Here is an 11,776-nt window from a genome sequence, read left to right as displayed (position 1 = left end):
GCTTACACTGCCCCACTGTTTATAATAGTCTACCTATGGGAGTTAACCCTCGCGGTCTCAAACCTAATGCACACTGGCAGATGGATGTAACTCATGTCTCTTCATTTGGAAAACTGTCCTTTGTTCATGTAACTGTAGATACCTTTTCTCACGTTATTATTGCAACTGCTCGTACCGGAGAGGCGATTAAAGATGTAATACGACATCTCTTTACTTGTTTTTCATATTTGGGCCTGCCAAAAGCTTTGAAAACTGACAATGCTCCTGCTTACACGTCTAAGTCTTTTCCGGAATTTTGTATAAAGTTTCAAATCAAACATAATACAGGCATCCCTTATAACCCACAGGGATAAGCCATTGTGGAAAGAGCACATCAAATATTAAAAATCCAAATTCAAAAGTTAAAAGAAGGGGAGTTTAAGTATAGTTCTCCCCATCAAATCTTGCAACACGCACTTTTCGTAATAAATATTTTAAATATTGATTCAGCCGGAACTACCGCAATGCTTCGCCATTGGTGCCCAGAGCAACTGAATGCAAAACCATTAGTCAAATGGAAGGACCTCCTCTCAGGACAATGGAAGGGTCCTGACCCATTATTAACTAGCAGTCGAGGATGTGCTTGTATTTTTCCATAGGATGCAGATTCTCCAATTTAGATCCGGGACAGGCTGATTCGCCGTGTTGCAGTCCCCCAGACATCCGGTTCCCCCATTGCTTCAATCACAAAAGAAGCCCGCCGCAAGGGGAGGCAAGATAAACATCGAGATCCTGGCTAGACCGACGGGGCTGCTGCAGCGCGAACTCCAACCAGAAAATAATTCTACTTATTCTGTTTTGGCTTGTCTACCCTCTCCTTATGTTTTTCTCTTTACCAACGATTGTGGAAAACTTAATGTACATATGACTTTCACTGGTGGACCCAATGTAGTGACTAATGAACAATGCATGCTCTCATCTTGTTTAAACCCTCAATATAATGTTTGCTCCTTTGTAGTGTTACAACGTCCACCTTATCTTATGATGTAACCACTTGTTGATATGATAATTATTGGTCTTGCTGTACTACAACAACTACAAGATTTAATGCAACAACGGCGATTTGTGGGCTTACTTATTTTAGGAATATCAGCTTTAATAGCAGCAATTACTTCTGTTACTGTGGCAGCAATATCATTGATTCAACAAGTGCATACTGCCCAATATGTTGATACCATGTCTAAAAATGTTTCTCTAACTCTAGCAACACAGGAAACTATAGACAGAAAGTTGGAGATGAGGGTAGATGCCTTGGAAGAGGCAATAATGCATATTGGGACTGAGTTACAGGCTTTAAAAGTGAAAATGGCTCTGTCTTGCCACGCTGATTACCGGTGGATATGTGTGACATCTTTAAAGGTAAACGAGACAGATTATGAATGGGAAAAAATAAAAAATCATATCTCAGGTGTTTGGAACAGCTCTGACATTGGCCTGGACTTAGGGAAACGTCATAATCAAATACAGACCCTGGAACACTCTCGACTGGATTTTACCACCGCTGGAGCAGCTAATGACTTTTTTCACACTTTCTCTAACTTCATTTCAGGAAAAAACATTCTGTCTAATCTGTTGGTGCTTTAATTTTGCTTCTCATAATCATTCTTCCTTGTATTGTCAGGATTCTTCGGCAGAACATTCAGAAGCTCGCACCTGAGCTGAATCTGGCTGTTTTAAGAAATAAAAAAGGGGGAGATGCCGGGAGCAGGAGCTCCGCCCATGGCAAAGGTCATGAGGAAGGAGGCTCGGCATACGCAAAGGCGGGATCGAGCCTCAGGAGTCCCCCTGGAAATTCTCGAGCATCTACCCCCAAAACCAGAGTCTGCCTACTTTCTGCTTTGTGCTCTCACCTACACCTCTTACTTTATGGGGGGCTGTCCCCCACTACCTCTCTCTAAAAGAAGAGTTAACTTACAGCTCCAGTTAATAAAGTTCCTGGGTGTGACAGTGTTTCAACCTACAAACTCCTTTGGAAGTCCTCTAGCCTGCCTGAATAGGTTTTTCCGGCCACATGTGATTGTTCAGAGCCTCCCAACTGTGAGAGGCAGGAGATGTTCTAAACTGTCTAAACACAGATTCCTTTGAGCAGTTAAAAGATTGATTAGAAATTGTATTGGTGAAGGGTTTTTCCCTTGTTGGGCCAATGTTTGCTGCTAAGTTTCCATGTCCCTTACCTGCTGTGTCCCTGGCAGTGTATTGATTAATATAATTGGTGTAAGTAGTAGCTTTAATGTTTGTAACCTTGTACCCTTGAGTTAATTCTTTTTCTTGTTGTAGCCCACCACACCTTTGCCCTATAGGAATGCAACTTTAATGCTTTTGCAGGGTGGCACCTGACTAATCACCTTTAGAGAAAAATAAGTTTTCTGAAGAAAGGGTCTTAAGATGTTAACAGGCCTCCGGGCCAGAAGATGATGCAAATCACCTAAACTTTTGCATATGATAAGTTTGCAGGAAGAAAGCCTGGCTTACTGCATGACTCTACCCCTTCCCCCATTATCCTCTATGCATAACTTAAGGTATAAAAACTACTTTGGAAAATAAAGTGCGGGCCTTGTTCACCAAAACTTGGTCTCCCCATGTCATTCTTTCTCTCACCTTCTGGCTGAATTTTTCAGCCTCTTTTCTCCACTGAATTTCCTCACTGAGCTATCCTCATTCTATTACTCTTTATATCTTTGATGAATATTTAAATAAATAGGTCGCCGATGCCATCTCTCCTTCGAATACCCTGGATCAGCTGGGGCTGGACCCCGGCAAGACTGAGCTTACCACTGAGGGGGATCCTGTGGTCTCGATCGCCCACGCTTCTGCTCAGGTCTGCTCAACAGCTGTGTCCCCATTATAAGTTTTCTGTTAGGAGGGAACGCAGGTCCAGGGGAGGCTGGTGCTATGCTTGAGGGAGAGGGAAGTCACGGGGACAGACTTGAAATGTAAACTAGAATCCACATGTCAAAATGTGGCTCTTGTCCCCCAGAACTGGGAATGTTGCCTCAAGCCGAGGGGAGCACGAGCCTCAGCAGGAGGGCTGGGCCATGTCAGCCTGTGGACAAGCCACGGTCTGCACTCATTTGGGGGCAGGCGTGCTGGAGGGAAGAGGGATCTGGGCTTTTGTGGACCCCAGTTAAGAAGACCTCAGTGAGGCAAGTAAAGTGGAAGTTTGCGGAATTTGCAGGTGTTGTGCTTGGGCAGGATATAATGGTCAGTTTTGAACTATTTTTTCAACATATTCAAGTGTCTGGGGCTCTGGTGACCAAGCAAGCCCCTAGGGGGCAGCTTCTGGTCTGGAAGCCAGAGCTCCCTGCTGTGTGGCTCTTGAGGGATGGATACAAACTCTAGAAGCCACCAGGCTCTGGGTTGCTTTTGGACCTTTCTGAGTCTTTTCAGCCAAACTCACATCCCCTCTCATTGTGTGAAAAGTTTGGCTCCCACGCTGGGACTCCAGAACTCAGCCTAGAGCAAATGTTGCCTTTGGGGGAGGCCGTACTGTTAGTGGAGAGGGGGCGCCTTCTCGTACCCAGCTGCCAGCCTTGGTTTCCTCAGCAGTTGGACACTGCCTTCCCTCCATGCAGGCAGTGGGGTCCCAGTCACCCCCAGGGTCCTACAGGGCTGGTGGTGGCTCTCCAGACTCTCCACAAGGTGCAGCTGCTCACAAACATAGACTTGCTTCCCTGTGGATGCTTCCTGAATGCCCCCCTCTCTCCCCACGTTCAGGACCCAAGAGGCCTGTCTGGCCCTCAGAGGAAGGGCTCCCCCCAGAACTGTTTGTAGGAAGGGCCGGGAAGGCCAAGGCCACTGGCTTTGGAGCCCAGGACAAAGCCACAGTCACAGGTCAGCGGGAGGGCTGCCTCCCTGCAGCCTTTATCTGAGCAAGTATCTCAGCACAGAATGTTCTGGTTGGTGTTTCTTGTACATAAATCTTTATTCCAATTGCAGTAGCTTTGATAGGAAAAATAGGGCCCATTTCATTATGCTTTCACCCTAATCAAATGTCTCTCATGCCAAAGCTCACTATGTTTCTAATTTGCCCTGTTTGGATTGGGTTGAGGATGGCGGGCAGGCAGGGGAACAGGGAGAGTTACAGATGAATGGATACCACCATTTACTTTTCTATTTTTTTTTTTTTAATCAGAGGGGCCGTTTGGGCCTGTTACAAAAACTAGATCAGCCTTTTACCCTGGGGGGAAGAGTAAGGGTAGGAAAGCAAAATTTTCATCCCTATGTAAGTGCTCTAAGTGAAAAAATTCTGTGCCTTTGGGGAAAAAACAAAACACAAAACAGACAAAAATGTTGCAGGGGAGAGTGGTACCTTGAGGATGGACAGAGCCCTGCTCCAGGCTGTACCTGGAGTCCCTGTCACCTCCAACCATCTCTAGGACTCTCCTGATACAGCCAGTGTGGATGAGAACACCCCCAGCTTAAACACACACACACACACAATCCAAAAAGCCAAAACCACCCAGGAAACTACCCAGGGTGTTGGATTTCTTAGAGGCCCAGGGATCCTGATGCTGGTAAAGATGACACACCTTCCTCCTCTGCTGTGCTCCCCATCATCAGACCCCCTGACCCCCTGTCTTTCTCTTGTCTAGTATTCTCTGTCAGGGAGGGGCAGAGTCCTCATCCCTCCTCTGCCCCTTACCCCACTGTTTGTATTGGTTCTCACTCATCTTTGTCATCTTCTCCGCAGGTCCCATGACCCCATCCACCTTTGGTCACTTGTGGAAGTCACCCAGGTAGGAATTAAAAAGTTCTTTTAAAAAAAAAAAAAATTATTTTTGGTCTGGTCTCTGGCTCCTGTGATTCTGGACTGATGTTGGGGCCACTGGAAGTTGCTGTGGGGCCATGAATGGGTGGCAGGAGTGTTAGAGGTCATCATGTTTTCTGGGGGAATGGAGTCTTTCTGCAGGAAGCCACCGGGGGATAAATTGAGGGCCAGCTATTAGAACTAAGGCAATCTTAACATGTAATCAGATCTACCTTGACAGGCCTCCTGAGATTATTTTGTTACAACTCTTTGAGAGAGCTTTTCAGCAAAAAAAAAAAAAAAAAAAAGCAGATCATCCTCTCACAAAAAGAGCCTGCCTCATTAGTCTTTGGTGCAAGTCTCCTCCTATCCATCTAGTGCAAGTCTCCTCCTATCCATCCATCCTTCCAGGACCCCGCCTGGGCCCCTCTGAGGTGGGAGGTAGCTCTGTGCCCGGCAGGGATCTGCCTTCTAATGAGGCTCCATGAATTTCCCCCAGTGAAGCAATCAAGGCTCAAGAATCTGGGCTGGTAATCCAAGGATTAGGTATCTTTGGCTCTGGAATGCAGAACAAAGTTGCAATCTGACAGACGTCCCTTCCTAATCATGCCCAGTTTAGGCTAATATCTGAATCCAGTTAGCTTTCCCCGAAGTGGCACGGCTGGCTGGGAGTGACGGGTGGGTGAGGGTTACAAGTGTGTCTGCGAGAAAGAGTAAGATACTCCAGGTGGCGCAGTGGTAAAGATCTGCCTGCAAAGGAGGAGGTACATGAGATGGGGTTTCAATCCCTGGATTGGGAAGATCCCCTCGAGGAGGGCATAGCAACTCACTGCAGTATTCTTGCCTGGGAAATCCCATGGACAGAGGAGCCTGGTGGGCTACAGTCCTTGGGGTCACAAAGAGTCAGACATGACTGAGCACACTCACACTGAGAGAAAGCCAGGGGGTACTGTGGACCCTCCTCCCTGCAGCCTCCGAACCAAGACTTGTGGATGGTCAGCCTGGGCAGAATGACTGGAGGGCCAGCACACAAGCTGCTTCCAAAAATTTAATAAATAATGATTTTTTAAAACTGTATAAACTATAAATTATCATGCAGTCCTTATAATTTAAAATAATTTACAGGTTGAGGTAGGGAGGGGCGCAGGAGAGTGTAGAGGGGAGCCGGGAAGGGTTGGGGGCTGCGGCAGGTCAGGCTCTCTGCCCAGTCTTCCTGCTGAGCACACACACGCAGGCCGTGTCGATCCGGATGAACCGCCAGGCGGCCTGCTTGCCGTCCATGGTCAGCGCCTTGACGAAGGTGTGGGTCGTGGTGCAATACGAATTCCAGTGCTTCGCGTCGATGCCTCGGCACCCGCTGTCCACGGGGTTGGGGTCCCGGCACTTGGTCTCAAAAAAGTACTGTTTGAATACACTGTTGTTGATGTTCACCTCTCCCAGCACCATCACCTCCTTGCCCTTGATGTCCGTGGCCGTTGTCTTGTCCCCCACCCACACGCTGATGCTGTCGCACACCGAGAACTCCCCCCGGTGAAAGACGGGGTGGGATGACGACCGCTTGCTCCTGTGAGTCCTGTTGAAGGAGGAGGCCCCGCCCGCCTCGAAGTCCAGATCCTGAGTGTCTGCGGCCACGGGTGGGGGTTGGGTGCTGAACAGCACGCGAGGTGAACGCAGTCGCCGCTTTTTAAAAAGTTTGGGGTCCACAGTGATGTTGTGGGTCTGCCCTGCCACCCTGGCAGCTATCGGCCCAGCCGGGGCGCTGTGGGCTCTGCGGAGGACTGTGTCAAGGGAATGCTGAAGTTTAATCCAGTGGGCTTGAGGGATGGCGTGTCCAGCTGGGACATTGCTCTCGGTGTGCGGTGCTGCCTGTATGCCGATCAAAAGAGCTGTGATCAGAGTGTAGAACAACATGGACATTACGCTATGCACCTGGAATGAAACAGAAAGGAGGATTATTCCACCAGGCGCTGAGTGCTGATTGAGTGTGGTTTCTGGGTCCCTCGGAGTTGACCTTCCCAGAGGATGACAAGGAGGCTTCCCCTGGTGGCTAAGGGTAAGGTGACCCTGGAATTTCAAACTGGGGCCCTTCTGAGAGTGAAAGGCGATGCTACGACTGTTACACTAGGATGACAGACTTAAACAGGGCTGGCTCAGACAACCTGGCCATCTGGGCACCTCATCCAGAAGGGGTGGGCTTTTCTAGGAAGGGACGCACAGGGTCCCAGAAATTCTGCCCAGTGGTGTGGTATGAACTTGGTAGCACTGCTTAAAGAATCCTTTGAGTTCTCCACCTCCCAGTGAGGCAGTCACCATGGGCAGGTGGTGTGTGTGCAGCAGAATGGCTTGGGGAGGGTGAGTCTGACACCTCTCCCAGCGCTGTGCCCTGCCCAATGGTTTGAACCCCTGTGAAGGCAGTGGGAAGGGCTGCTGGGGATTTGTCTTGAAGCCTCAGCCTTGAACCCACCCTCTGCAGGTAGGAGCACCAGGTCAGCTCTGAGATTTGATGATTGAAAATCCACAAACATGCCAATCCATGCCTGGCAAAAAAAAAAAAAGTATATAGCTCTGGGACATCTGAGCCAGTCTAGCTATTCAGCCACCGGTGCATGCTTGTAAGCATGATATTGATAATGTTTTCTCTTTTCATGAGTGATGTTTCTCAGCTTTTCAAATGCATTCACTTCAAGTTTCTTGTTAGCTTGTGATTTAGATTAGGATTTATCATCTATCTCCCTTTCATATGCAAGGAAAGTGATCCACAGAAATGAATTAATAGGCCAACAGTTACAAAAACTGAACCAGAAATAGAATCTAAACCTGACCCCCTACTAAGCCAGTCTACCCTTCCCCCCCTTCCTTCCTCCTCCACTTTCTCTTTCATTCTTAAGTGTGTCTTTTCAAAAATCATTTAATCTTAAGTAAGAATAGACCAAATAGTGTAAATCATCTGTCCCTGCTAGCAGTGCAGGCCCCTTTGAGCTCCTGCCAGATGGGACTCTGCACCCAACTGCACTGACTTGCCTACCAGTGACCACCCCCAGGGCAACCTGCTGTGAAACTAGCTCTGTTCTTGAGCACACTTTTGGTGAGCTCCTACACACACTTGCAGATGTGTATCAGATGTCACTTCCTCTGGGAAGCTTCCCCAGATCTTCCTGGTAGGGTTAGAGGCACCCCCTAGACAGGGTGTTAAACTTCCAATGCACTCCCTTCCCATATCTCTCCCCCAGGTCATTCTGCTCTCTGCCCACTCTACCAGCCTGGCACGGGTACCATTGCTTCCTTGAGACTTTCTCAGATCACCCAACCAATAGCCATCTCTCCCCATTCTCAAGTTCAGAAGTGTGTGTGTGTTCTTTTCTACTAAATCAGTGTAATGAAAAGAACTCTGCACTGGATCTAGGGTTAGGAAAACTCGTTTGGATTCCTAGTCCTGCTACTTGTTAGCAGAAAGCTACTTAATCTTTCTGAGCTCTGATTTCCTCAATGATGAAAAGCAGGCAATAAACACTATTTCAGGGCTTTTCTGGTGGCTCAGCAGTAAAGAATCCACCTGCAGGGCAGGAGGCATGAGTCCATGGGTTTGATCTCTGGGTCAAGAAGATCCCCAGGAGAAGGAAATGGCAACCCACTCCAGTATTCTTGCCTGAAAAAATTCCATGGACAGAGGAGCCTGATGGGCTACAGTCCATGGGGTTGCAAAGAGTTGGACATGACTTAGCAACTAAACCACCACAAACACTAACAACAGGGCTGTTGTTAGGATTAAATAGGTGCTTATACATCTGAGTCATTCCAATGTCCTGTGATCAAGGATTTATTTTCTTCAGTTATATTGCTGCTAATTCATTCTTGAAGCACACTCCATCCACGTCTTTTCATAGCACATAGTTTTATTTCAGTCAGGCTTCTTTTCAAGCCTAATGATTTGAGACTATCTCCCCACCAGTTGTATATAAGGTCCTGGAGGACAGAGCCTGTCTCATCCACCTGCATGGCTAGTGGATGAGATTTAATAGATTTACTTTTTTTGATGGAAACGTCATGAGAGGCATCAAAAATGAGAAAAATACAATCACAGGGTGTTCCTGCTGAGGGCTCCCCATCTGTTCTCTGTAATCGACTATTGTTAAGCTAATATTCAACTGTGTAAGTCTTAGAAAAATGATATAAATGTATGTGATTGTCCGGGGTTGGGGGGGGCGATTATTGTCTGTTCATGATTGTCTCTGGCTGCTGTCCAATTTTGTAGCATTTCAGCAAATTCATTTCAATATTCTTTAGTGTTTACATTTACATGTCTATTCTTTGAATTCTCCTTGGACTTGGTCATAACATCTTACTGGTTCTCTCGTCAGTTAATTTAATTGAATAAAAGTTGATACTTGTTCATGAAAAAATAAACAAACAAAAATATGGTTTTTTCTACCCCTTTTTGCTCTAATGGTTTGGGCCTAACCCTACTACCCCTCCTTGTTTTGTGAATCATGGTTTACTTGTCTGTTTCCCTCAGAGCACTTTGGAAGTGGTGCCATCTGAGTTTACTGGGGCCATGTGCAGTGCCTGGCATGTAGAAGGTCCTCAAACTCTACAAGGAGAATGAGTGAGAGAGTGAATGGGGATGTCCGCAGTAGCTCACCATCTGCCTTCTTTCCACCACGACGCCTGGTTTCTTTTGGATGCTGTGCATATGACCACATGGTGCATTCCTAATCTGTTTTAAAACAGTGCATTCTTCTTCTCGGTAATGTGCTTCTCTTCAGCTGCTAGACAGCTCTTTGGTAAGATACCAAGAATAAAACCACCAAATTCTTTTCTCTTTGGTTACTTCAAAAAATGTTTGTGTTTGCTCCAGTTCTCCAGCCAGCCATGCAGAGGAGGTAGTGACACATCTGGCTTTTTGACCGTCACTGGTTCTGCAGGCTAATGGTCTTCCAGATAAATGTCCAGCTGATTAGTCAGTTGGCTGCTAATTCAAGTCTTTGGCTTTTGCTCCCTTTCTTGTTTCATTTCTTTCTGCTTCTCAGAAATGTTATCTCTTATCAGGTAGATGGAGGGAGAAGAAATGAAATGGAAATTCATCCCTTCATATCCATATTAGTAATACTTAAGAGTTTGGATAGGGAAATGAAAAGACTACAATGTAGTCATCAAATTTATTTGATGATAATAAGGGACATCTGTTCAGTTCAGTTGAGTTCAGTCGCTCAGTCATGTCCAACTCTTTGCGACCCCATGAATTGCAGCACGCCAGGCCTCCCTGTCCATCACCAACTAATAAGGGACATACCTCTCCCTATTTCCCATTACCAGAGGCTCTCACCTCATTCTACAGTCTCCCCTTTGCTGAGCTCATCCTCTTCTACAGAGTCAACTGAAATGTCTGTGCAGCTGATGCCCATGCCAGGATCTTCGGTCCAATTTCTCCTTTGAAAGCCAGTTCTGAACTCCCAGTTTCGTGATAAGCAACTCCCCACGGGTGTCGATGTTTTAAAACCAAGCCGTCCAAAACAAGAACCTTCATTTTCAACGTCCCCACTAGGACCACCATCCTCTCCTTTCTCCTCTTTACTCAAAAGCTGCTGCTAAGTTGCTTCAGTTGTGAACGACTCTGTGCGACCCCATAGACGGCAGCCCACCAGGCTCCGCCGTCCCTGGGATTCTCCAGGCAAGAACACTGGAGTGGGTTGCCATTTCCTCCTCCAATGCATGAAAGTGAAAAGGGAAAGTGAAGTCGCTCAGTTGTGTCCGACTCTTAGCAACCCCATGGACTGCAGCCTACCAGGCTCCTCCATCCATGGGATTTTCCAGGCAAGAGTGGTGTGCCATTGCCTTCTCCCTTACTCAAAAGCAGCTGCCCCATTTTGGGCCACTTGATGATTTGTGAAAGTAGTTTCACAGCTACTATCTCTTGTGAGCCTCTCTCCCCATCCTCCTAAACATGTTTCTCTGCATCTCTGTTTTCTATTACTGGAACCACCATTTGCTTCATTTGCCAGCTCCCGGCCTCAGCTCCTCACTGGACTCTGCTTTTTCCTCTCTGCCTTTCATCCAGCCCTTGTTGTCTGTTTTAGTGTCATCTTTTGAAACTGTGCTTTTTGTCCTCACCTCTGTGTTTCTGGTTCAGGTCATGCAACAGTCTCCCAACTTATGTCCTGGTTGCCTACCATCCCTGGTTGCTCCATTTAACTTGCTAAAGCACTACTCTGATCACATCACCATGCTCAGGACATCCAGAGGTGAGCAGTTGTCTAGGGAGCCACTAGGACCGCTCAGCCTGGCAGATAGACCCTGCCTTCCATCTACTCCCTCCACATATTTTGCATTCCTGGCAAACAGATCTCCTCACAGGCTGTGCCGGCTCTGTGCTTCCCCGCCGCTGCCCTCAGTTCAGGCTCTTCTGTGCCAGGCATTCTCCCCTTTACCCATCCCCCACCAACCAGTGCCTTTCCTGCTCCCCGCCTCTGCTGGTCAGAGTCCTTCCTGTTGGCCGCAAGAGTCAACTTAAATGCCACGTCCATTGGGGAGCTTTTCCTGTTTTCAGAGAGACCAACTCTCTTCCTTCTCCATAAAGGAGAAGCATTTCCTTAAAATTCTCTTACAGCATTATATTCTACTCTTATCCTCCCCTTTAAAGGGCAAAGTCCCTAGAGGCAGACGCGCATCCCATCCATCTTTTCCCGTGCAGGTGACCTAACCCTCACAAGGAGCTCCACCTCTAAGAGTCTGAATGTGTGAACAAGTCTCTTCCTTCTGTGTCCCTTCATTTCTCCATCTGTTTATGGTATCTTCCAACTTTGACACTCTGAGTGTAAGCAATCATAAAGTTTTCTGCTCTGCCTAAAACTCTGCTGGTTCTACTCAACTGACTACACAGAGTTCTTAAAGTCTAATGCTGCTCCTCAATACACTGTCAAGGTAACCCGTGGTTGTGGTTGTTGTTTATCTGGTAAGTCATGTCCAACTCTTTTGCAACACCATGGACTGTAT

General features: G+C 47.2%; 1 protein-coding gene across 5 annotated transcripts in view; it reads right to left on the bottom strand.

Annotated features, from left to right (window-relative positions):
- Nucleotides 1–5,820: 5,820 nt before the first annotated feature.
- The window catches only part of NGF (nerve growth factor), a 58,374-nt gene continuing 52,418 nt past the window's right edge, over nt 5,821–11,776 (bottom strand). For 4 of the 5 annotated variants that reach the window (XM_059881561.1, XM_010803102.4, XM_059881564.1 and 1 more), the window contains exon 3: nt 5,821–6,715. In XM_059881561.1, coding sequence (XP_059737544.1) covers nt 5,978–6,703 — 726 coding nt within the window. In that variant the 5' untranslated portion in view covers nt 6,704–6,715 and the 3' untranslated portion in view covers nt 5,821–5,977. Of the gene's footprint in view, nt 6,716–11,776 lie in introns of those variants that run through there. The other variant, NM_001099362.1, reaches the window with a different exon arrangement.

The sequence above is a fragment of the Bos taurus genome, chromosome 3 (genome assembly GCF_002263795.3).
Source record: "Bos taurus isolate L1 Dominette 01449 registration number 42190680 breed Hereford chromosome 3, ARS-UCD2.0, whole genome shotgun sequence".
Taxonomy (NCBI): Eukaryota; Metazoa; Chordata; class Mammalia; order Artiodactyla; family Bovidae; genus Bos; species Bos taurus.
The sequence above is the reverse complement of the archived record's forward strand: the minus strand, read 5'-3'. Positions and strand labels throughout refer to the sequence as shown.